Below are 25,835 nucleotides of genomic sequence, written 5' to 3' on the forward strand. Positions count from 1 at the left end.
TTCTCTATCAATTTTACAAAATCTTGTTGAGAGGAAAGAAGTTTTTTACAATCTTAGACAAGATAACATGGTTAAGATCCCAAGGGTGAACACCTCCACATATGGTAAGAGATCTTTCCGTTTTGCTGCTTCCCAGGTGTGGAACAGCCTGCCAAATGAACTTCGATTAGCTGAAAACATTTCGTGGGCTGTTTCGCACCTGAGACACTCAGGTCTGGTCATGTGCTATCTGAACACACCATATAGTGTGAGTTGTCCCCCTTTGGAATCAACCTACATGTATACTATTACAACTTTTTGACTTTCACTGTTGCTTTTGTTATCTAATTTGCTGATATACTTCAGTACTATACAGCCGGTGATATTTATTTTAGACGTGAGCTTCATTATTTAAAAAGATCATTACATTTTACGATATTATAATTATAGCTCTCTGTTTCAATCTATGACTTCATTGTCTCTTTTTAATTCACATTTTATTAGTGTATATCCTGTAAAATTTTACACTTTGCTACGTTAGCATATATGTACATTACACTATGATAGTGTCTTAACTTGTCTTTTGTAACACTTGTGTGACATACAAGTGTTCATTATTTAATTATTACTTTTATTTTTATTTTATTTTTATTTTGCCTAAACTGTGATTGCATATGTTCTACTGTATATTTGTAGCATATCTAAATTGAACTGTTGTCTTATTTATATATATATATATATATATATATATANTGTGTAATATCTATGTGTATAATCAACACACCGTTACACACGTATGACTACGTCATTTGTTAACATTGACAGGAATGAACGTGCCTGTTGTCTCTTGACTCTTCTTACAAAAGTATACTTACTTTCACTTTCGGTTTATGTGTAAAATCTAAGCAGGAAACAAAATTGAAAAATTCCTACTGGTAAGTACACGTTCCATTTACTCATAACGCACGTTTATATATAGTTTCGTGTATAATCAATACACCGTTACACACGTATGGCTATGGCAGGAATGAACGTGTCTGTTGTGTAAACAATATATATATATATATATGAACAATGTAAGCTGATATGTCAGTACGGGTACGACCACAGCTGTATACATACGTACACCTGCTTCTATATAACTCAACAGATAACAACTTCGTGAAGTCTGAGGTAAGGTTATTAACAATGTATACATGTTTTATAAGAACTATCTTAAACGGTAAGGTAATAAGTGATTCAACTTTAGTAAATTATAGATTGATTATGTGATAGTTAGCCATAGAAAGCGTAGGAACGTTCTTAACTTCCTGGTTTCGGTTTCAATCACGCCATTATTATCATTACATTTGACTTCCGCTTGGTAAATATAACGTGTGCAATTATATCATAGATACACTGTAGTACATATGGAAAATATCGATAATTGGAGTTTGCCGAAAGAAAAGATATCTCTAACAGTCTGATCTAGTTCTCTGATAAAGCTTCGCTAAACTAACTGACATTTAATGTCACTTGGTGATTTATAATATCGTGAGTCATGAATTAACCTTATGTTTTGCAATGTCATACTTCCATAAGTCCAACATCCAGTTCATCCTGTCAGAGAAATTTAATGATACTTCTTGGAACACAAACTACTGGTTATGATTCCTCATCCAGCCTTTTCCCCCACTGACACTATCCCTTTCCCTATCTCATTCTCTCTTCATTTCCATACGCATTTGAACATGATGGATATTTTCTCTTTCAGACCACCATATGATCCAATTCCTTGGCGACTGTTGCTAAAAATAGAGACTTATGGCCATGTCTCATCCAGTCAATCTATCGAATGATGGGTCAACTATTAGGACAACAAAAATGAAACAGAAGAAGGAGAAAGTAACTGAAACCGCGGCCGCCGAAATTCATGCATCAAATGATATACAGTATGCTGACTTTCCAGAGCTATTCACGTCTCCAATCCACGTCATTAGTATGAATGTAGGTCATCGTGTAAGGAAAGGGATAAGTGATGAAGGTAATGCACCCAGGAGAAAAAAACTTATTGCTGACGTCGTAATGTCTAACGAGCCTGACCTTCTCCTTTTTCAAGAATTCAAAACGAAAGGGATTACTTGGAAAGACACTCATTTACCTGATCACTATGTGTACACAGGCCACACGGAAGCCAGTATCATGTACGATACTAGACGTTTTCAACTTACAGAATTACCTGAAACAAAATTAAGTGAAGTGTCACAAGATTTCACTCCTTTAGCACGTAGTAGTATACAACTTTTGGAAACGAAGGGACCAGATAAATTCAAAGTTCTTGTTGTGTCATGGCACGGGTTGCATATGGCGGTGGACAAAGAAGAAAAGATGAAACAGTTTCAAGATTTGCAGATTTATTTGAAGAAGCTCTCTGAACGTGAAAATGCGGATATTCTTTTGGGTGGAGATTTCAATATCGAGATGTCCCTCATCAAAAGTTTTGTTTTACCTGAGTTCACTCTTTATGATTACACACCATCAGAGCGACGAAACGGAAAACTCATAGATTACTTCATGGCTTCTCCAAAGTTGACTCTCGCAGATGTAGGGTATATTGATCTTACCAAAACAAATGGTGCTAAAGATGCTTTTTCTGAAACAAAGGATGTAAAAGATGATCTTACTAAAACAGAGGGTGCAAAAGATGATCTTACTAAAACAGCGGGTGCAAAAGATGACAAAGAGAAGGATACAAAGACGCAGGATCCGTACAGATTGTTTGATCACGACCCAATCTCTGCAACTGTGGTCAGGAGAAAGGCGCTGGAGAAAGGGGATCCACTACCAAAGACATTAGAAACTGCCTTTTCTGGCATGACTTTAGACTCGAACAATTAAATCTGAAAAGAAATTCAATACCCTACAGGACTTTCATGAAAAAAGAAAAGAAAAATATTAACACGGCTACTCGATATTCTGATCTTGGAATAAGGTTTTGTACTATCGCTCTTACCGGCAGTGCTGTATGGTCTACGGTACTGTACTGTGATTCAGTATTTAAGAGAAAAAACTGTATATAAAAAACCACACTTTGTCGGGACAGGGATCCTAAATATCACATCAAGGAACTTACATAAGTTGTAACAACTTAAAGTGACGGTGCGAATCCATTCCTCCCTCATAATATGTTAATATGAAAGTTTTATCCATATTTACTAGTAGTATTCATGATGGAGACAGAAAAATGTGAAAACAGTACGCTTTGCAAATGGTGGAAGGAAGGAGATAATTAAGAAATCCACCATGTCATTTACCCCGAAAGAAAAGCTTGAATACGCCACATTTCAACGCAAAAGGGGAAGGATTAAAAGAAAAAAGAAAAAAGAAAGACAATCTTTATATTGTAACAATACAATAGTGTTCAAGAAATTGCAAGATGACATTTATTTCTCTAAAATTCTAATTGAATTTCACGAAACTGCACCATTGAGTCTGTTCTTGGAGATAATTTAGCCTAGTTACATAACTTATATAGCTTATTAATCGATTAAGAAATGTAGTCATTACTTTATACATCTGTAAGATACTATATTTATTCATTTCCTGGATAATTATCTATACAAAAATAATGTTTGAGAAACACTTTTGGAAACTTAGCACGATCTATTGTACTGCTGTGCATAGATACCAGATTGTACGGCTGTACTTTTGGAACTTTTGTTGTACATAATATTATTCTAGTAATTTATCATAATTAATAACTTATATATTGTCAAGCTACTGCACTGCTGTGCATATATATATATAGAAACCCAGTTGTACGGCTGTACATGGGAACATCTTTGGATTGTTTATATTTTTGCTTGACTTCTGATAATATATTATGTATATCCTTTCTCCATAACTTCTATTTATCATGAATATTGCTATATTAATTAGAGGCTATTGCACGGCTGAGAGTTTAAATTTTTTGCTTGACTGCAGATAATATATTATGTATACCTTTCATCATATAACTAGCGGAAAAACGAAACTGTGTATGCCTAAAATGTGTTATAAAAATTAATGTGTATGACGTAGAACAACAAGGTTTTTAGGGACAATTTATTTGTTATTTATTAACAGTTGCATTCCATTTTGCACGTTATGGAATCAATAAGTTCCGCTCAGGAGTGACGTAAACACAGCAGGGGTCAATACTGAGTTCACAAAGTTAATACCTCATATGTCCACTGTTTGCCTGAATGCATGCCTGGCAACGTCGACGCATGGAGCCTATTAGACGGTTCAAGAATGCTTGTGGGATGGCATTCCAGATCTGTACCAACGCTGCTGCCAAATCAGCCAACGTCACTGGTTGATTGGGTAAGGCCAGACGTGTTCAATGGGCGACAGATCGGGAGATACAACAAGCAGGCCAGGGCAACACGTCAACGTTCTGCTGGGCCAGAAAGTCCAAAGCAACACGAGCTGTGTGTGGACTGGCGTTGTCCTGCTGTAACGTAATGTGACGTTGCTGCCTTGCACGACTGGAACGACGTGGGTCCTGAGGATCTCGTCACGGTAACGAAGCGCGTTCAAATTCCCGTTAACAACCACCAGAGGCGTTCTCCCGTTGGCTGTGATGCCTCCCCAAATCATAACGCTGCCTCCGCCGAAAGAACGTCGTTGTACCACACACGCGTCACGGAAACGTTCTCCAACGCGACGATACACTCTGGAACGGCCGTCACTAATGTCCAGGTGGACTCGCGACTCGTCCGTTAACATAATGCCTCCCCAATCTCGTCGAGTAAATCCCAGATGCCTTCTAGATATGCACCAGTCCAGACGTGCTACACGATGACGTGGCAGAAGAACTGGGCGGATTGCAGGACATCGCGGACGGATAGCTCGTTCACGCAACCGGTTACGTTCAGTTCTCAGGCTTATTGGTAGCAACCCAGGGATTGTCCGTGCAGTCAAACTTGTCGTTTGGAAGCGATTTCTCAAATTTACAAGCCGCATATGGTTGTCCTGTTGACATGACGTCACACGTGGACGTCCCGCACGAGGTCGATCGCCGACGTGGCCAAACTGTTGATGTCGTCTCCACGAATCCCGGATTGTGTTTCGATGGACATGAAAACGTGTAGAGACAACGGCTTGTCCCATACCAGGTTGAAGCATACCAATAATCCGGAGGCGGTCATTTTCATTGAGCCTCGGCATAGCATTAATCACAAATTGAAACGTTATAATGCTGTTTTTACTGTTCACTGGTCTCAACAGAGTGACCCAACAGTTGAAAAATAAGATTTTATTGTCGAATTGGATGGCTGGACGAGAAAAGCGTGCAAACTGGTGAACGCCTATAGAGAGCAAACTGCACGGGAAAAACTGTCAATGACACACGGATAGTGTCTATGTGTCATACTCGGTCATGTGTGTGAATTTTCCTGTATATACAGTTGGTAATAATGTTCTATAACAATTCTCCACATGCACAGTTTCTTTTTCCGCTAGTATATGTTTCATTCATCATACATATTGCTCTATTTATTAGAGGAAACCCTTACCCAGTTGTACGGCTGTACTTGGGAACATATACATGTAAATATTGTGATGAATTATTGAAATGTGTATAAAAGTTCATTGTTGAAATCCTTGAATTATAGTTATACCTTGAAAATACCATACTTTGTAGCCTTTAAGGAAGGATGACAGACATAACATGATTTTGCCAGCAATGGAACCAGCTGAACAAGCTGTAAAACAAAAATAATACAACATTAATGTTGATTATTCCTTGATTCACTAGTATACTTGCAACACAGCAATCCTGGATTATTACTTTTTATGGAATAATTATTTAATTGGAGAATTACTAGTGGTATATTTTAAAGTCATTCTGGATCTTGTTTGAAGGGGTACAAAGTTAATGCCAATGTAAAATGCCAATTTACTCCTGGAAATTATCACACACATTTTCTTTCTAAGGAAAGTTAATAATACAATTCACCTAAAGAGAATTTCTCATGGAAGTAATTAACCTGTTTTATGTATGCATCAATATGCAGGAGGCTTTCGCTGCGACGCTCATCTAATCCCAAAGAGCAGACGAAAAGCATAATATTTCGTTGGGGATTTAATTTCGTCTATTTCGTGGTTTTATAAATCCACGAAATATAATCCCAACGAAATTTTAAGCACACAAAGTATAAACTAAACGCAAATATGAAATAAACTATTAATTTAATTACAAATCCATGCTGTATTTACATTCAGACACAAGTCATGATAAACGGTGTAATTATCGTCACAGGCACAGAGGTAAACACTTATAACTTTGTAACACAGTTATAATTACATCGCTCTTTCTATGTAAACTATAGGGCATGACGGATTTGACCGATACCCATCGAGTGAGTTATCTCGCCCGGTCTTACCTGTAGCTCGCAAATCGTGCGGTGAAAACAACTTGTATAGAAACAATAACAACAAAAAACACACTAAATATTCCCTTTTTAATAATAATCAATTATTCTATTCAACGAAAAGGGGGTGTAGTGTAAATAAAGCAGCCGTCGTCAGTTGTTTACGACAATAATGTTAAATTTGGATCGATTTTCATTTCCCGAATTTCACACTTTTTCAACGGAGACACGGGGAAATAAACTTTTAATGCAATATGGAAACTATTGCTTAAATGATTAATAACACACGTCTTCCTTCTTGAGTAATATTTTAATTGAAATCGGCATGATTTTCTCACATGATGTGTCAAGGTATTCATGAATATTTATGAAATGCATGCTCGTTTTCTTATCAATTTGTGTTTTAAAATGTCAGTAGGCCTAGTTATTTCCATTTTAGAAAGCTTTTAACTACCACAACTTTTTGTTGAGACTAAATTATATGACCATTGAGCGATGGTCGATCTATTGTTTTCCACTGACTGGGGTGAATGTATTGTAGTATGGCTGCCGCATGAGATAACTAATCATTACTCCTATTAGATAAGAGGCCGCTGATCGTTTTTTTTTTTTTATATCGGATATTATTTTGCTGACTGCGACCTCTTATTTCCGGAACACTAATTCTTTGATGCAGATTTCGCCCGAAATCCAGGCGGAACAAAATCGACTTGAACAAATCACTTAAGTGGTTAACTGTTCATAACAACGATGTCTACTCACGGTTGATATGATATAGATCTAATATGTAAAATATCTGAGGCTATAAGTTAAATTAGGGACGTACACGTGGTCAGTTTTTATAACATCCTGTCATAGGGTTAAAATTAGGGTGTAATTATGTTATGTAAGTTTCTGAAATAAAATATAATAATATGATATTTATTAACAAGTAATGTCTAAACATTAAATACTTTATGGTATTAATATATGTGGATATGGTTATACGTTTACACGTGTCTGTATACGTACATTTCGACATTGTATTTTTATTTTAGGGAGCTGTCTCCGTTTACAAGTGTGCATGTTTAATAAACTGTCATCTGTGTGTACATATGTCGGCTGATGTACATTCGCACAAGAAGAAACCCACACATATACTCGTGTGACATTTGTATGCCACAAACACAAATATATAATATATTAAGGAAAGGAACACTCAAAATACATGTCCATGTCGTTGTAGCACTTCTCTTACCTCCTTATAAAACATTGCTCCCTGGGTTGAAACAAAATAGCAGGGGGAATTTCAAGCGGAACAAAATAATACGGAGTTTGTTTGCATTCCGCTTGTAGAACATTACATGTAATCCATTTCTGTATTAACCGGAAAATACCGGCAAATGTTGTCTGCTTCACCTCGAAAGAGGAAAATCTCATTATTAATGTTTTTAGCACGAAATTCTTCTCATTATATCATGGATTGATGAAAACGAATATCTATTGGACCCTGTGGAACATTTAAATGTATGTAAACACGAAATTCTTTTTCAAAATCCGAACTTTGAAAATTTGATCGTCAGCATCGGGAAAATCAGCTATGGGCAGTTAGAGCTTACACGGCGCCTGTCAAAAGTATCTCGCCGTGAAAACCTCTAAAACTGTTTGAGTAAATTAATCACGTGACACCCTGCCGTTTTGGTAAAGGCGAAATATGGCATTCGAGACGAATGTTGTTCGAGGAAGGCGGTAATATAACAAACCATTAACGTTCGAATTTACAGGATATGTGTAAAATAAGGTAATAGGAAGTCAATTTATTATATGCTGAAGAAAATCAGATGAGATTCATTGATAATACTACGAAGAAACAGACTGCCATATTTCCGAGTCTCATGTTCTGAATTACACAGACATGACACGACTCTGGATGAAATAGCGGTACGAGAAGACGTTTAAGAAGAAAACGCATCATATAAATAGTTACCGGAGACTTGAATCTTCATAGTTATATGTCATATTCATTTGTATTTCATTGTAGAACGGTTATTATAGCTGGAGATGTCGACAGACGACCAAGCCACCATCTTCGCAAACATCGGAACTCTTAGTGCCGAAGGGTCGAAACTAATACCCAAATGTAAACCCGGCAACGGAAACGGACATTTCATTGGCCGGAATTCGAAATTTTGCCGGGAAGGTAGCGTGCCATTACTCCAAAATAGCATAAAAGGCGAGAACGCCGTCGATTTCAACGTCATTCTATCATATATCTCATGCAGATAGTTTCTGACCAAGGTATCAGAATGGATATTGAACTGGTTAGCCTTTTAGGCATATACATCCAAATAATGATCCATTTACTCAAACTTGTATATTATCTACTAAACAATAGATACCCAGGATTTATTGACATTGTGTCCAGTTTCTAGATTTTATCCAATAATGACGAGTAAAAATTACCCAATGTCTTATGAAGTAATGTAATCTGTTCAAATTATCAGCTTAAGTAATTTCTTCAGATATTATATCAAACTTTGTGGTAAATTAATACCCTAATAATTGATTTCGGGTACATATTTGATTTCACTCTAGTTTCGAGTAAATCTGACCCCGAGTTCGGGTAATCCTGTTACCTGAGTACGGGTAAACTGGTTACCCGAATATGGATAAAGCATCTTAAGTAAATAAGTCAGCCATTCTCTATACTGGATCCATATTGATTGTGAGGTGGATAGCAATGTATTTTATGATCTTAATTAATATTGTTTTCATAATAAAATTATTAGCTTGTATTGAACGAGCCTTAATTTCCTGATAACATTCCATACCCAAACTCGATCACGACAACAAAATACCGGGTAGAGGAAGCGTTACACTCTGTTAAGTATGATATGCCATTAATATATTTACATTTCTATTACAAGTTCCTCTCTAAGCATTATGATTAAGAAATTGCGTTCATAGCCTATGAACGTAATTGAATCAACGTCATTTAGAAATTTCTCCTTCCGCCGCGAATGAGACAACCGTTAGACGCAAACGTTTTGGTGACGTTGGGTTGGTCGAGGAATATTGTTTGCTATGACGACAAAGACATTTCAATATAATATAATAAAAACTTAGCATTTTGAACGTAAAAATAAGGATTGAACGACACTTTTGCAATGTTTATGCCAATATGAACGCAAACCGGTTATAAACATATTTACCATGGCGCCTGCCTTTACCATGAAGCCCTGACAGGAATATGTATGTAACCGATTTACGTTCATACCAGCATGAAATTGTAAACAAAATGTCGTTCAATCCATATATATATATCAATATTATCCCATTATGATTGTGTATCTGATAACTGTTATACATATTAACTATATACTGTAATATACAGTTACATTAAGTTAAATAAGGAACCTTCATCCATCGCTTGTGAAAAACTGGTACTTTATAAACTTTCCGTGCACGTGGCTAACGTGAGTAATATATAGCTACATTGTACTCATTATAGAAGTTTGTCTACGCCCCGTCAAAACCCAACCACAAATATTTATCGTGAAGCAAACACATTCTTAATACTGTCAATTTTACTCTCTGGTGATGTATCGTCTAATCCTGGACCCATTAGATATCCTTGTGGAACTTGCACGAAATCCGTACGTTCAAAGCAGCAAGCCATTTTATGCGAGTGTTATGAAGTATGGTATCACAGGAAATGTCCAGACATGCCAGAGCTTGAATATATTAGTCTGAGTATTTCACCATTGACAGACTAGTACTGCTGTGTTTGTTGCCCCCTTTTACAGGCTCATTTTTAATGACAGTGATGCAGATGACTCCGATGCAATACACATAATAAGTGATGATACGCAGAGGACTCTCCCTTATATAGATCTCCGCGCTCGGTACACATCTGACGAGGATCCGGAAGGCAACAACAGCTTTCAAGTCTTGTAGAAGTTGAGAGAGACATACAAGAAAAATATTATAGTGTGTTATATAAAAATAAATAGTTTTAGAAACAAATCTTCCGAACTATGTTCCATTTTGTATGAAGGATTGTGTGATATTTTATTTATTGGCGTGTCTAAACTAGATGACACTTAAAGACAGTCGTGTTTCGATGTGCCGGGTTTTCGGTGCTTCAGGAAGGACCGAAATGCACACGGAGGAGAACTCATGGCCTACGTCCGCGCTGACCCTCCTTCACGCAGACGCGATGATCTAGAGTTCGAAGATGTGGAATACAGAGGAAATGGGCTTTCATTAGCATGTATTAACCCCCATCTATGCAGGCTAATGTCTTTATGAACGATGCCAATTGATCTATTGATCGTGTGTCTACAATATATGACAATTTTATGATTTTAGGTGACTTGAACTTTGATTGTCATAATGAAAGTAAGGGTAAAACTATTTCTGACTTCTGTGATATGCTTAAACTCATAAGCAAATTTACAGAAGCTACATGAACAGAATAATTTTAAATCTGAATGTTCCTTTTCATGTTGCATATGTGTTTGATGATACCGAGGCTATTTACTGGGCTCATGATAAGCTAATAAGAGAAGTTGTTGATATACATTTACCTGTTAAAGAGCGCAAACCTCGTGTAAATAAATCTCCTTTTTTAAACAGTAATCTTAGAAGGGCTGCCTTTAAGAAAGCTATGTTACGAAATAAGTACAACAGCATCAAAATAGCTGCTCACTGGGTAGCTTACAGAAAGCAAAGAAATTATGTAGAGCAACTCCGTAGACAGTCTGTACGGCTCTATTTTCAAGGACGATGTGGTGGAGGTCCAGCCTCTAAAGATTTTTGGCCTACTGTTAAGCCCTTTTAACTAACAAATGATTTAATGACCAGAACATTATTTTAGAAGAAAACGAAAAAATTGTATCCAGACAGAGTGAAGTTTGTGATGTTTTAATGATTTTTCTCTACAGTTGCTGATGATATTGGTTCTAGAGGGCGTGTATGGCAAGCCTACTTAACATTTATTCAAGGAGCAATGTCGAAATGAGATGCTATATAAGATATCTTATATGATATATAAGATATCTTATATCGTATATAAGATATCTCATTTAATTTTCTATATAAAATATCTTATATAATATATGAGATATCTCATATAGCTATATGAGATATCTTATATAATTAAAGTCTCGTTACTAAATAAGATATCTTATATAGGAACGAGATTTTAACAAAATGTCGAAAATGAAGTCTCCCCGTCCGGAATATCTCAAGGATCTACGTAGGGACAGTATGCTTGTTGTAACAACACGTGTTCCTGTCGCCGCCATTATGACGAGCCCACTTCAAGAGTGCGGGAAATAGCAGCCTCTGCTTTGGCCGCTATAAGAGAGACAAGGCGAGCTAGGCCTAGGGAAAATACAACATCCGTACCATCCCTCTCCGCCATTGCGCCCAATGCATTCCTGAATGTGCTCCGAATGATTCTCGAGGGAGAAATTAGTTTCTGGTGTTTAATGCCACGAAATCGCATTCTATATGAGATATCTTATATAGCAACGAGATTTCAATTATATAAGATATTTTATATAGCTATATGAGATATCTTATATATTATATGAGATATCTTATATAGAAAATTAAATGAGATATCTTATATGCGATATAAGATATCTTATATAGTATATATGTTATCTTATATACTTATAGTAGATATCTCATTTAATTTCTATTAAAGAGATATCTCGTATAGGATATAAGATATCTTATATATTATATAAGATATTAATTATGAAATACAGGATCGACATTGCTCCTTGAATAAATGTTATAAGTTGGCTTGCCATAGGCGTGTCTAATTTTACAGACCACCCGAGTGTTATTGACATTAAAAGTTCTGTCTGTAAGTTTTTAACTTTCAGCACGTAGAAGAGAATGATGTTAAGAAACTGTTTTCATCATTGATTGTGACAAAACCCAGCAGGTTTTAATGGTATCCCTGCCAAGTTTTTAAAAGTTGGTACAGAAGCTTTTACATCTGTCATAACATCCCCTTTTAACCATTGCGTAACTGTTTCTCATTTCCCTGATGTTCTGAAAAAGGCACAGGTTTTACCAATTTTTAAGAAAAGCAATCCTATGGAAAAGAGTAACTTCAGGCCTGCTTATATTTTACCCTCATTGTAAATGTTTTTTGAAAGACTTGTTCTAACCAACTGAGAGAATATTTTAAGCCAATTTTTAGTCCTTTCCTAGCAGCTTTCAGGAGCTGTTACGGGTGTAAGTCTGTCCTGCTGCGAGCTCTTGAGGACTGGAGACAGGCCTTAGACAACCATCAGCATGTTGGGGCCATTCTGATGGACCTTTCCAAGGCATTTGACTGCATTCCTCATAATCTGTTACTCGGGAAGCTGCAAGCTTATGGACTGGGTAAGTCATCTATTGACTTCATAACAGCTACCAGAGTGGCAGAAAACAGCAGGTCAGACTTGGGCCAGAGACCAGCAAATGTGCTGATGTAAAGAAGGGGTTCACACAGGGTTCTATTGTAGGACCTCTAATTTTTAATATTTTTATGAATGATATTTTTACCTTTGTAGACAAATATATTTTATGTAATTACGCAGATGACAACACGCCCTCTAAGATTTGTGACAGTTATTTATATTTGAAAGATTGATAAGAAAAAGAGAGCAAAGATCTTATAGAATGGTTAAATTGGAATGGTATGACGGCCAATCCAGAGAAATTCCCGGTAATATGTTTTGGCAAAAAGACTAGTAACTCTATCGAATCTTTTAATATTGAAAGCCTTGAGATTATGTATGAAGACAGTGTGAAACCATTAAGTATGGATATTGACTTTCTCCTTAAATTTGATGTACATATATCTCTCCTTTGTAGAAATGCTGCTAAACAACTTGCTATTTTAAAAAGACTGGGCAGCAATTTTACAAAAAAGGAAAAATGACAATTTTTTGAAATCTGTTATTATTTGAAATTTTCACTTTTGTCCATTTGACTGGCACTTTTGTACATTGGCAAAGACTAGGAAAATGAATAGAAAAAAAGTTAAGGAACGAGCACTTTGTTTTATTGAAAATAATTATGTTTCCCCAGTCATTGTTAGAAGACACAAACTTGATTTTTTACATGTAAAACGTATAAAAGATATGGCATCTGAGTTGTTTTTTTTAACTTTTTCATGATATTTCTCCATCAATTTTACAAAATCTTGTTGAGAGGAAAGAAGTTTTTTACAATCTTAGACAAGATAACATGGTAAAGATCCCAAGGGTAAACACCTCCACACATGGTAAGAGATCTTTCCGTTTTGCTGCTTCCCAGGTGTGGAACAGCCTGCCAAATGAACTTCGATTAGCTGAAAACTATAAGTCATTACGTGGGCTGCTTCGCACCTGGGACACTCAGGTCTGGTCATGTGCTATCTGAACACACCATATAGTGTGAGTTGTCCCCTTTGGAATCAACCTACATGTATACTATTACAACTTTTTAACTTTCACTGTTGCTTTTGTTATTTAATTTGCTGATATACTTCAGTTCTATACAGCCGGTGATATTTATTTTAGACTTGAGCTTCATTATTTAAAAAGATCATTACTTTTTACGATATCATAATTATAGCTCTCTGTTTCAATCTATGACTTCATTGTCTCTTTTAAAGTCACACCTTATTAGTGTATATCCTGTAATTTTTTACACTTTGCTACATTAGCATATATGTACATTACACTATGATAGTGTCTTAACTTGTCTTTTGTAACACTTGTGTGACATAGAAGCGTTCACTATTTAATTACTACTTTTTTTTTTTTTTTGCCTAAACTGTGATTGCATATGTACTACTGTATATTTGAAGCATATCTAAATTGAACTGTTGTCTTGTTTATATATATATATATATATCCATAAGTACTGTGATCCTTGTTAATTTTTATATATGTTTTGTCGCAGAATAGCACTAAAGTGCTAATGTTATCATGTTACATGTATATGCGACGTTAAATAAAGGTTCTTGACTCTTGACTCTTCATAGAAAAGTATACTTATATTCACTTTCAGTTTATGTGTAAAATCTATGTGTATAATCAACACACCGTTACACACGTATGACTACGTCATGTGTAAACATTGACAGGAATGAACGTGTCTGTTGTCTCTTGACTCTTCTTACAAAAGTATACTTACTTTCACTTTCGGTTTATGTGTAAAATCTAAGCAGGAAACAAAATTGAAAAATTCCTACTGGTGAGTACACGTTCCATTTACTCATAACGCACGTTTATATATAATTTCGTGTATAATCAATACACCGTTACACACGTATGGCTATGACAGGAACGAACGTGTCTGTTGTATAAACAATATATATATATATATATATATATGAACAATGTAAGCTGATATGTCAGTACGGGTACGACCACAGCTGTATACATACGTACACATGCTTCTATATAACACAACCGATAACAACTTCGTGACGTCTGAGGTAAGGTTATTAACAATGTTTACATGTTTTATAAGAACTACATTAAACGGTAAGTTAATAAGTGATTCAACTTTAGTAAATTATAGATTGATTATGTGATAGTTAGCCATAGTAAGCGTAGGACAGTTCTAAACTTCCTGGTTTTGTTTTCAATCACGCCATTATTATCATTACATTTGACTTCCGCATGGTAAATATAACGTGTGCAATTATATCATAGATACACTGTAGTACATATGGAAAATATCGATAATTGGATTTTGCCGAAAGAAAAGATATCTCTAACAGTCTGATCCAGTTCTCTGATAAAGCTTCGCTAAACTAACTGACATTTAATGTCACTTGGTGATTTATAATATCGTGAGTCATGAATTAACCTTATGTTTTGCAATGTCATACTTCCATAAGTCCAACATCCAGTTCATCCTGTCAGAGAAATTTAATGATACTTCTTGGAACACAAACTACTGGTTATGATTCCTCATTCAGCCTTTTCCCCCACTGACACTCTCCCTTTCCCCATCTCATTCTCTCTTCATTTCCATACGCATTTGAACATGATGGATATTTTCTCTTTCAGACCACCATATGATCCAATTCCTTGGCGACTGTTGCTAATAACAGAGACTTATGGCCATGTCTCATCCAGTCAATCTATCGAATGATGGGTCAACTATTAGGACAACCAAAAGGAATCATTTCGAGGAGAAAGTACCTGAAACAGCGGCCGCCGGAATTCATACATCAAATGATATTCAGTACGTTGACTTTCCAGAGCCATTCACGTCTCCAATACGCGTCATTAGTATGAATGGCAGTGGTCCAGGTGACGGACCAGGTACTGCACTCAAGACCAGAAAGTTAATTGCTGACGTCGTAATGTCTAACGAGCCTGACATTCTCCTTTTTCAGGAATTCAAATGGCAAGGGATCAAAGGTCGTGCTTGGAAGGACACTCCTTTACCTGGTCACTATGTATACACAGGCCACACGGAAGCCAGTATCATGTACGATACTAGACGTTTTCAACTTACAGAATTACCTCAAACACAATTACAGGCAACTTTGGACGAAATGAAAAGGAAAGGTGAAGTGTCACAAGATTTCACTCCTTTAGCACGTAGTAGTATACGACGTTTAGAAACAAAGGGACCAGAAAAATTCAAAGTTCTTGTTGTGTCATGGCACGGTGCTCATCATAAATTGAAAGTAGCAGAAAAGAAGAAACAGTTTAAAGAATTGCAAGCCTATTTGAAGAAGCTCTCTGAACGTGAAGATGCGGCTATTCTTTTGGGTGGAGATTTCAATATCGAGATGTCCCTCATCAAAAGGTTTGTTTTACCTGAGTTCATTCTTCCTGAGTACACACCATCAGAGCGACGGAAAGGAAAAAACATAGATTACTTCATGGCTTCTCCAGCATTGACTCTTACAGATCTAGGGTATATTGATCTTACCAAAACAAAGGGTGCAAAAGATGACAAAGAGAAGGATACAAGGACGCAGGATCCATACAGATTGTTGGATCACGACCCAATCTTGGCAACTGTGGCCAGGAGAAAGGCGCTGGAAAAAGTGATTCCACTACCGAAGACATTTGCATTACGTGAGATAGAAGCTAGTGAACGAGCAAGCTAGACTAACTTAATATTATTCTTTTAATTACATTTCATCTATTTGTCTTAAGGATCCTCGTACTACTACTAAAACTGTAACTTCACATTGGAAACTGCATTTTTTTCTGGCATGACTATAGACTTGATAAATCATTTATAAAAAGAAAACCATACATTGTACATTACTGGACTTTAATGGAAAAAAATATATGAAATAAATTTAATATGATTAACAATAATGTTCTGAGTGCAAAAAAACAATCGGGCTACCCGGAATTCTGATCCTGGTCTTCAGGTTTTGTACTATCACTCTTACCGACAGAGCTATCTGGTCCGTGCTCAAATGTGCTTCAGGTTTTTCCAAAACGATTTTAGGGGAGATAACTGTATATACGAAAAAAAAACACTGCGTCGGGACAGGAATCATTATTATCACATAAGGGAACTATCACCTGTTGATACAACTTATAGAGACGGTGCGAATCTATTTCTCCTCCTCAGATGTGATTATGATAGTGTTCATTTTATCCACCACATTGTGTTATTGTACGTAATGGAGACAGATAATATAATGTTTGATTTGATTTGATTTGGCAAACAATGATAACACTAAATATATGTAACTTTTAAATTTATAATGTATGCGGATTTTCTGAATATCTTATCTTTTTCAGTTACCAAACCAAAAAGAAATCTTAGTAGACTCTTTGTTGATATTCCAGTCTGGCACATGTGTGATAGCGATTTGTCATTGCAAATGAATTGTTTGTGGCACATGTGTGATAGCAATTTGTCATTGCAAATGTATTGTTTGTGGCACATTATGTAAGGTTTGTGACATATTGTGTATTGTTTGTGACATATTATGTATTGTTTGTGACATATTATGTATTGTTTGTGACATATTATGCATTGTTTGTGACATATCATGTATTGTTTGTTGCATATTATGTATTGTTTGTGACATATTATGTATTGTTTGTGACCTATCATGTATTGTTTGTGGCATATTATGTAAATTGTTATTGATACTCTTCATGACAAGCATCTTTCTAAAAGTTAGAAAGTTGACATTTTTACGTAGAGTCTCATACGTTTAATTTAACTCGTGGATACAAAAGGAAACATGCAATAAGAGAGAAATGTTAATGACAATCGAGCAAGTAACCAGATTTCCACGTTAACTCATTGCAATCAAAACATAGGTTATTAACTTTATGATCTAACTATAGAAAATGTAAGGGACAGGCCATCATCATTTTACACTCGATAAAGCCTAGCCAGTGAGAAATAACAGCATGTTATATATTTCGGACGGATACAAACGGCTTACGCAAGACGGATGAAATTGATTACTTACAATATGTTAACAATATAATACAAAATAATACAAATGTATTGTCTTATAATAGTTACAAGTTTTGAAACTTTGTATTCAATGTTAAATGTTTTTGATGATACACTCAGAACTTGTGCAAATATTGAATGAATATAATGCTTTATTTGTTAAAGAAATTGAATAAGATTAAATCTACTGTGAAGCCATTCATTTTATAATGATGACGTCAGGTTATCACACCAGTCCAGCCAATCAGAACGATGACACTAATAACCTGTCAAAAAATATGGGAATACATTAGTAATATGTTGAATGTATTCTAATGGAATCAACCTTCAAATATATTTTTATGATTGTATTATTAAAACAAAATTTTAGATAATGAAATATATTGTAAACCAACAATGATTTATTGAAATATCAATAAAACTTAATTGACTTACATCTAGTTATTATTTATTGACAAAATGCTTCGGATACAATTTATATAAAGAGGTTTCTCTACAAGAGATGGCTGGTTACGAAGCACAAATCTAACCGAATGTCATTTACAATTCGAAAACGAAAGAACGAGAGTTAAAATAGTAATCAACCATCAAAAGTCCGTGAATTTTTTTCTCTCACAATGTTCATCTATTATATCTAGAAAATCATATGTTTCCCTTGACAATTCATCATTCCTGTTACCGATCAAGGAAACAATTGCCATGATCTATGAGGTCACAATGGAAGATGACATCGCACAGCATTGCTATTTGACGTCCTATTTAGATGATTGACCGATAATATAACGTCCAGGGTGTTACCAAATAGTGAGTAACGAAAATATATTTACCAACTCCTAGCAGAGAGATCCGATGAATCGGGAGTGAGGAAACCTTAAGTGGCTGTGGAATAAATTAAAACTTCTTCTTAGAAGATAGATGGTTGACTTCCCACACATTATACTTATATGCAGGTTCCTCGTCAACTGTTGGGTTCGGGGCAGTATTAGGAATTGAGTGGTTTTATGGAACATGGTGTCAAGCTGCATTTGAATACCACATTACAGCACTAGAGCTATATCCAATTGTAGCTGCTATCTATACATGGGGAGAAAACCTTTGCTAATAGGGCTGTCTGCTTGTTTACCGACAATTTAGCATCAGTGTACATCATCAATAAACAATCTTCTAAAGATCCAGTCATTATGACTATGGTACGGGTTATGGTACTGTTGTGTTTGAAACACAATATCTTGTTCCGAGCATCTCATATAGCAGGGGCGACAAATAACTTAGCTGATGCCCTGTCTCGTTCGCCGGTACAGCTGTTCAAAATGCTGCTGCCATCTGCCCTATGCCATCCCACTCGAATGCCATGCCAGATTGCCCAGGAACTGTTTTTCAAACCCTAAATGATCTCTTGGAGGCGTCTCTGTCTAAGCCGTCACATAAGTCATACAATCATGCGTTACAACTTTTCAATCGGTTCTGTCTTCAATACTTACATCTTCATGTCCGGCTACCAATCAATTACACAATTGTGGTACTTTATGTGGCGTATGCCCATAGTATGAAATTTGCACATTCAACAATTGCATCACATCTATCGGCAATATCTTTCGTGCATAACCTGCACGGCTACGTAGACCCAACAAAAACATTTTTGGTTCGCAAGGCATTACAAGGCTCCGCTCGCCTCGCTCGTTCATATGACACACGTTTACCTATAACCGAACACATCTTGATAAAACTTTGTAAGGCACTTCCTTCTACTGTGTCAGATCCAGAAGTACAAGTCTTGGTACAGGCGGATTTTACTGTGGCCTTTTACAGCTTAGCACGGACAGGGGAATTGCTATCTAACAATGCTCACGTTAATCATCTCCTGCAGCTTTCAGATGTAGCGTTTGAGCACAATGATCGGATTGCTGTCATGATGCATATCACTTTCAGAGAAATTAAACATAATACTGCTTGCAAACCTCACGTTATTCCAGTGGTGGCTATTTCGGAATCATTATTCTGCCCGGTTCAGTCGGTAATCAAGTTTGGTCAAATACGTAGTTCAGGGTCCGCCCCACTCTTTGTTCTGCCACGCGGTTTACCTTTCCCACGAAAGCGTTTCGATGCCATCACGAGTAGATGTCTTCGGTTTTATGATCTTGATACATCTCGCTACAAAGGTCATAGTTTCCGAATAGGTGGGGCTTCATGCGCTGCAGACAAAGACTTATCTGACGCGCAAATTCGACAACTAGGTCGTTGGAAGACAGATGCCTTCAAGAGATATATCAGAACAACTGCCATTTGATATTGATGACAAAACAACGCCAATAAGACATTGTAGCGGGACGCTCGTCTTTGTTGGTTTTGTTACACTCTGGTTGTATAACTGTTTTATCAAGTTCAAAGTTTTGTACTTAACATTTACACCAGTCGTCACTTAAAGACAGGTTTACAACTTCTGTAGCTATTGCAGACACCAACTTGTGTAAAACAAAGCCTATTGTAAGGCATTTAGGTAGGAACAGATTATTATTAGTTCAAAGTGTTTGTTATTTTCCGATTATCCTGTATATCCATGTTTTGTAGCATTTAATCATCTGAATAGTTAATAAGGTTGCAACGGGTAGTTCCGATATGTAAACATAATACCAATAAGACATAGTAGCGGGACGCTCGTCTGTATTGGTTTTGGTAAAGTTTTATGTATGAGCCGAATGGCTGTTAAATAACATAATTACACTTTTGCCATTTAATTAAATGTGAGATTGTAGTATGTACAGATTAACTTCAACAATTTTGTTGAGTCGACTTATTCGTATATATATCTTCTTGTTCGTTATTACTATGAAATAACATGCAGTTTGGGTGGCGGCGTCATCGGTGATGTCTTATGGCAGTATCGTTTGCCGCACCTTCACTAAAATAATATTTTATGAAACAATAAATGTATTGAAATTTTGATCAAAGATAAAAAATTAAATTCCGGCATACTGATAAAGGTTAGCCAATTACGCCAATACCGTTGTCTGTGTGTTATCTATTATTTAAGTGAACAGAGCTTCATTGCATGTTATGGCTAGAATGGTGCTAGGTAGCTGATGCTGCAGTGAGTTCTTGGACGGATTTAGGAGGTACAAAAATAAAAGTATATATTTATATATACAATTTTTTGGTTGATGAAATTATTCCGTATGTTTTTTATAGATTTCGATTCCGTATTTTGTGACATCAGTTCTCAATATTTATGGAAGTTAAAGATATGTCAAGGCCAGCTGCCATTGGTTAAAATTGGTCAAGGTTAATGCCCATTGGTCAGAGAGGTAGCAACGAGAGCCCCGTGGGGTGGAAGCTGATAAACCCCTTACTCTCGCTGCTGTATCAAGACGCCATATTGGTTTGAGAAAAAATTGTGAAAACTTAAATTGATCCCTCCCTCCTCCCCTATCAGCAACCTTGCAATTTTTAATCATCTAAATGTCATGCAGCTAATTTTTCAAAAAATGATTACAATATAGTCTACTTATCGTGTTATGTCATTTGTCAATGAACTTGTTTTGAAAGTTTTAATAGAACGTATATATTTGTTGTTAATTGTAATATTTATTATATAAAAAACAAAGTTTTGTCAGTCATATTTGTATGCCCGGTTTATCTTCAGATGTTAAGTTTATTTATGTGCAGCGTCAATATCCCAGGTGTTATTGGTAATAACTAAGTGAGTAAACACTTACCAGCTGGCCTGAGCATGGTAAAATCCTACCTCCCCCTTACTGGTAAGGGGTTGGGGCAGCCCGCTCGCAGCGCACTTTGGACATTGTGTTGTTACTTACATGTAATTGTCTTAAGTTAATAAGGGGCGGTATATTTTGCCGCACATTCACTAAAATAATATTTTATGAAACAATAAATGTAATGAAATTTTGTTCAAGAAGATAAAAAATTAAATTCGGCATCCTGATAAAGGTTAGCCAATTACGCCGGTGATGTCTTATGGCGGTATCTTTTGCCGCACCTTCACTAAAATACTATTTTATGAAACAATAAAAGTTTTGAAATTTTGATCAAAGATAAAAAATTAAATTCCAGCATCCTGATAAAGGTTAGCCAATTACGCCGGTGATGTCTTATGGCGGTATCTTTTGCTTACGCCAATACCATATAATATTTTATGAAACAATAAATGTTTTGAAATTTTGATCAAAGATAAAAAATTAAATTCCAGCATCCTGATAAAGGTTAGCCAATTACGCCAATACCATTTTCTGTGTGTTATCTATTATTTAAGTGAACAGAGCTCCATTGCATGTTATGAATTAAGGCTAGCATGGTGCTAGGTAGCTGATGCTGCAGTGAGTTCTTGGAAGGATTTAGAAAAAATACTTTTCTGACACTACACCTCGTGACATACTGATCTGTATTCACTGTATAACTACATATTATACTTGAGGTGATACTTAACCTCATGATGTGAGACTTCGATTCGCTGTGTCTTAGATAATACCAATAGAGTTCTTAATATTACGATCTTAGTTCGCCGTGTTACTAAAATTGTGATATGAGGAGCTGTTTTTGAAGTTAGCTGGCATCGTCACAGGAAGAATTGTCAGTTGAACGGCGATAGATCACCTGATGGATGGAGCTGTGTTCGGCGGGTAGCCGCAATAATAATTCAACACCTGTCTTCAGTATTATCCACACGGAAACTGCAAATCACCAGACATTGAATTATATTATTTTAAAACATTACTTACTTTCCGAAGCACTATATACATTTGTCCTGACGTAAAGAAAATGATAACAAAATGTAGATTTATACATATAACACACCTAACTGACAAACAATAATCCATATTTCTTTCAAAATTTTCATGAGTCAGACAATGTAATAATACTATGCGCGAAGTGTCCGTGTAATTTTTCAATTAATCATGAAAATGTCGGAAACAGGAACTCAAAGTGAGAGTAAATAGATATGACAATGTTTCATTCCTCAGTGTGAAGGTTTAAAAGTTCAAGACAGAGGGTATGGAAACCTTTTCTGCCACATATTCGAGTTTTGGAATCACTTATCCAAGATAACCCTGTAAGTATCATACCTATGATGGTTTTTTGGGAGGCAGGAGTTTTTACTATTACACTTACTTTCCGTCACTCAATCCGTCCGTCAGCCCATAAACGTGAGGTACGCCGTCAATTTTGAACGGTTGCACGTATTTGTCATGGCTGTATCCCAATTCGACGGAGTCTCGCGTACAAGTCTGAGATTGCAGCAAGTTGATAATCAAACCATTGTTATGGTTATTGAGGTCAACACTTCTGAATATCTCAGAATGTTTGAATGGCGAAAACGTTTTGATGACGCTTTACAGATATATTTATTACCGTAGAACGGTACATGGTATGTAACAAGTCCAAGCGAGCACGTTCTTTTGCGTGCCATATATCGGAATACCTCATAAATAATCAATGACTCATATACTGTATACTGGGAAAATTCCGCCCAGTAAAGCTCTTTGTCTATGAAATCTATATTTGCCCATTGTTCATTTGGTCTTTTGCATTGTATAGCTTTGTTTATTATAATCTTTTCTAATATTCGCTGTAATGATAAATTCGCCCTTATTGCGGAGGGCGAAAAGGGCAAAAATCAAACAGGTATACAGTAATACAGTTTATCGCGTATAACTCTCACCAGCAACGTAAACGTTACCGATAATTAAAAACTTAAGGCGTTGTAATGAGCTGCCTTAAACTCCTAACAGGGTTACAGCCAAAACAGAAATTACCACATTGTATGTCATTGAAATCCAATCTGACACCTCAATACACAAACTATACAGTTTCTACTTTACACTTCATATCTATATAAGCTTTACAAACATACATATATACTGTTTTCTAAAAACAATATACAGTTACATGTAACCATGATGTGAATGTAAATGTGTTTCAATGAAAAACTTGCGTCATTGAAGTTTTACATGATAATATAAAGTTTGATAACCCGAAAGTCTAATACAGATTAATACCATTATTTGTCCTTCCATTACGTATTTTTCTTTCAAAATTGCCCAATAGATTAATTTATAGCAAAGGTTTTCTAACTTCCATATCTTTTAACTATCAAAAAAAGCCTTTAAGTACGAAATTTTGAAATGAACTATTTATTCGACAGCCGTATACGTTATAATATACTGTATAAAAAGTAACTTAATTATTGAATTGATTTCCAAAAGGTGGATTTCCAAATATTTAGTAACTTGTCATTTTCCATGACCGTTTTGTTAGTTCCATTACGACAATTGGATACCTTATTTGATATCTTTGTAGATCATATTTGGAGTAGAGGAAATGGGGGCGGATCAATAGTATCGTACAGGTGGCGCACATTTTTCCAAAGACCTCGCCATTGTTTTTAAAACTCCGCTGATTCGCTTTCGTGTACATGTTTTGAACGGATATAATGTAAATATACTGGTCTAATTTTAAGTAAAATTGTATCTTGCGTTATTCCGACCTACTTGTATTGTTATTTGTTTAATAGCATTGTTGAGCCCGACATTAGCGCCGAGTGAGGAACGATGATTTGATTTGATAAAACTAGCATCAGTTTAATGGTGCTTCTGTCGAATTCCTTTATTGATTTTGAGTTCAAATTATCCGGATTAGTCTTGTTTTGTTGAGTTCGACATAATTGTCCATCAGAATGTTGACAAACGTATGGAGACAAACTGTGCCCTTCTCACAGACAAACGTATGGAGACAAACTGTACAGAGACAAATTGTGCCCTTCTCACAGACAAACGTATGGAGACAAACTGTGCCCTTCTCACAGACAAACGTATGGAGGCAAACTGTGCCCTTCTCACAGGCAAACGTATGGAAACTGTGCCCTTCTCACAGCTGACTTGTTTTCCTTTGTTCACATTTCCTCCTCTTTTTATCGATTTTGAGTGTTAATGATGTTTTTTTGATGATTCGGTATTTTTTGTTGTTTTGTTTTTATTTCATAAAGGTACTGTTCCTTTTCTATTCAAAGTTTATTTTACTTTTTGCTATTGAATCCCCCAAACGTTAACATTTTTGACCCCTAGCATCAATGAGAAGTCCTAGAAGGATGAAACAGCTGTATAGTACAAATACTATTTTTTGACACAATGAATCTACTACCAAGCTGTTTTAGGTCCAATCACGCGTGTTTGTTTTACCGTCATCTTTTTCTGTTTCAAAATAAGATATTGTAAAGTTAGTTTTATATTAACCCATACGTTCACCTCCATAATGCATCGCCACATATGCTTTTGGTTTTTTTTTCTAATTAGATCCTGGCGCTCCTATTATCTGTTTCAACACAGATTACATATCCGTAGTCTATATCTCAGATTCAACAATCATCTATTCAATATCTCTATTGATTTAAAATTGTGTATATCGAATATGAAATAATATTTCCAAACGTAACATTAATTCAAAGCCTTATTTCAGTACACAGAACACACTTACCTACGTCAAAATTGTCTATTAAACTAAATGTTACTTAGCTGCATGATGTTAAGCAAAGCCCGAACACTTTTCCGCTGTAGAATCCAATGAGGTCTTAAAAAGTAATGCATAGATAAGTTTGATTTACCTTGTGCATCCACGAGTTCCATACTTTCCATTTTGATATCGTGTCAATCAGGAAAGTGTTTTCCCCACATCATTTACTGTTCCATATTGTTGTCAAAACTGTTAGCAACCATCGGCACTGAGCTTGCTTTAGATAACTGTCGATGTATATTGCCGAGTATTATTTTAAGGAATTCCTTTTAGAGAGTCAGTTTTCTCTTTTGCCAAACCATTTTGCAAATGATGCCTTGAATTCTGTAACGTTTAGTTAACTTATTCCGGATCTTGGTCGAGCTGGTTTAATGTCACGCTGAACTGTCTTTCATTTCTTGCATACATTCATCCTTCCTTTCAACATCCTCTTTCCGACTGTTAAAATATATTTGTAAATTATATAATTAATATATTTTATTAACAACCAATTTGATAAATATA

The 25,835-nt window shown here is 35.8% G+C and overlaps 2 protein-coding genes across 8 annotated transcripts; both read left to right on the forward strand.

Annotated features, from left to right (window-relative positions):
* The first annotated feature begins 804 nt into the window (after positions 1 to 804).
* On the forward strand, positions 805 to 16,502 carry LOC110447001. Of its 7 annotated transcripts, XR_002462534.1 has the most exons (3): positions 14,325 to 14,603; positions 15,428 to 15,605; positions 15,760 to 15,892. XR_002462534.1 is itself a non-coding variant. In XM_021492376.1 (2 exons), the coding sequence occupies exons 1-2, from the start codon at positions 1,066 to 1,068 to the stop codon at positions 16,483 to 16,485; spliced, it is 813 nt and encodes a 270-aa protein (XP_021348051.1). In that variant the 5' UTR covers positions 941 to 1,065; the 3' UTR covers positions 16,486 to 16,502. The 7 variants fall into 7 exon arrangements, 4 of the variants coding, with proteins under 4 accessions (XP_021348051.1, XP_021348048.1, XP_021348047.1 ...); XR_002462535.1 differs by lacking the exons at positions 14,325 to 14,603; positions 15,428 to 15,605; positions 15,760 to 15,892 and adding exons at positions 805 to 914; positions 1,733 to 1,820; XR_002462533.1 differs by lacking the exons at positions 14,325 to 14,603; positions 15,428 to 15,605; positions 15,760 to 15,892 and adding exons at positions 922 to 1,152; positions 1,733 to 2,169.
* Positions 16,503 to 18,704: 2,202 nt separating this feature from the next.
* On the forward strand, positions 18,705 to 20,294 carry LOC110446987. Its single transcript, XM_021492351.1, has one exon. The coding sequence runs from the start codon at positions 19,141 to 19,143 to the stop codon at positions 20,095 to 20,097; it is 957 nt and encodes a 318-aa protein (XP_021348026.1). The 5' UTR covers positions 18,705 to 19,140; the 3' UTR covers positions 20,098 to 20,294.
* The last annotated feature ends 5,541 nt before the right edge of the window (positions 20,295 to 25,835 follow it).

The sequence above is a fragment of the Mizuhopecten yessoensis genome, unplaced genomic scaffold (genome assembly GCF_002113885.1).
Source record: "Mizuhopecten yessoensis strain PY_sf001 unplaced genomic scaffold, ASM211388v2 scaffold3101, whole genome shotgun sequence".
In the NCBI taxonomy this organism is placed as follows: Eukaryota; Metazoa; Mollusca; class Bivalvia; order Pectinida; family Pectinidae; genus Mizuhopecten; species Mizuhopecten yessoensis.

What these genes read in the sequence shown, in the direction of transcription:
- LOC110447001 (XM_021492373.1), top strand. Translation starts at nt 15,478, where the DNA reads ATGGCCATGTCTCATCCAGTCAATCTATCGAATGATGGGTCAACTATT.
- LOC110446987 (XM_021492351.1), top strand. Translation starts at nt 19,141, where the DNA reads ATGCCATCCCACTCGAATGCCATGCCAGATTGCCCAGGAACTGTTTTT.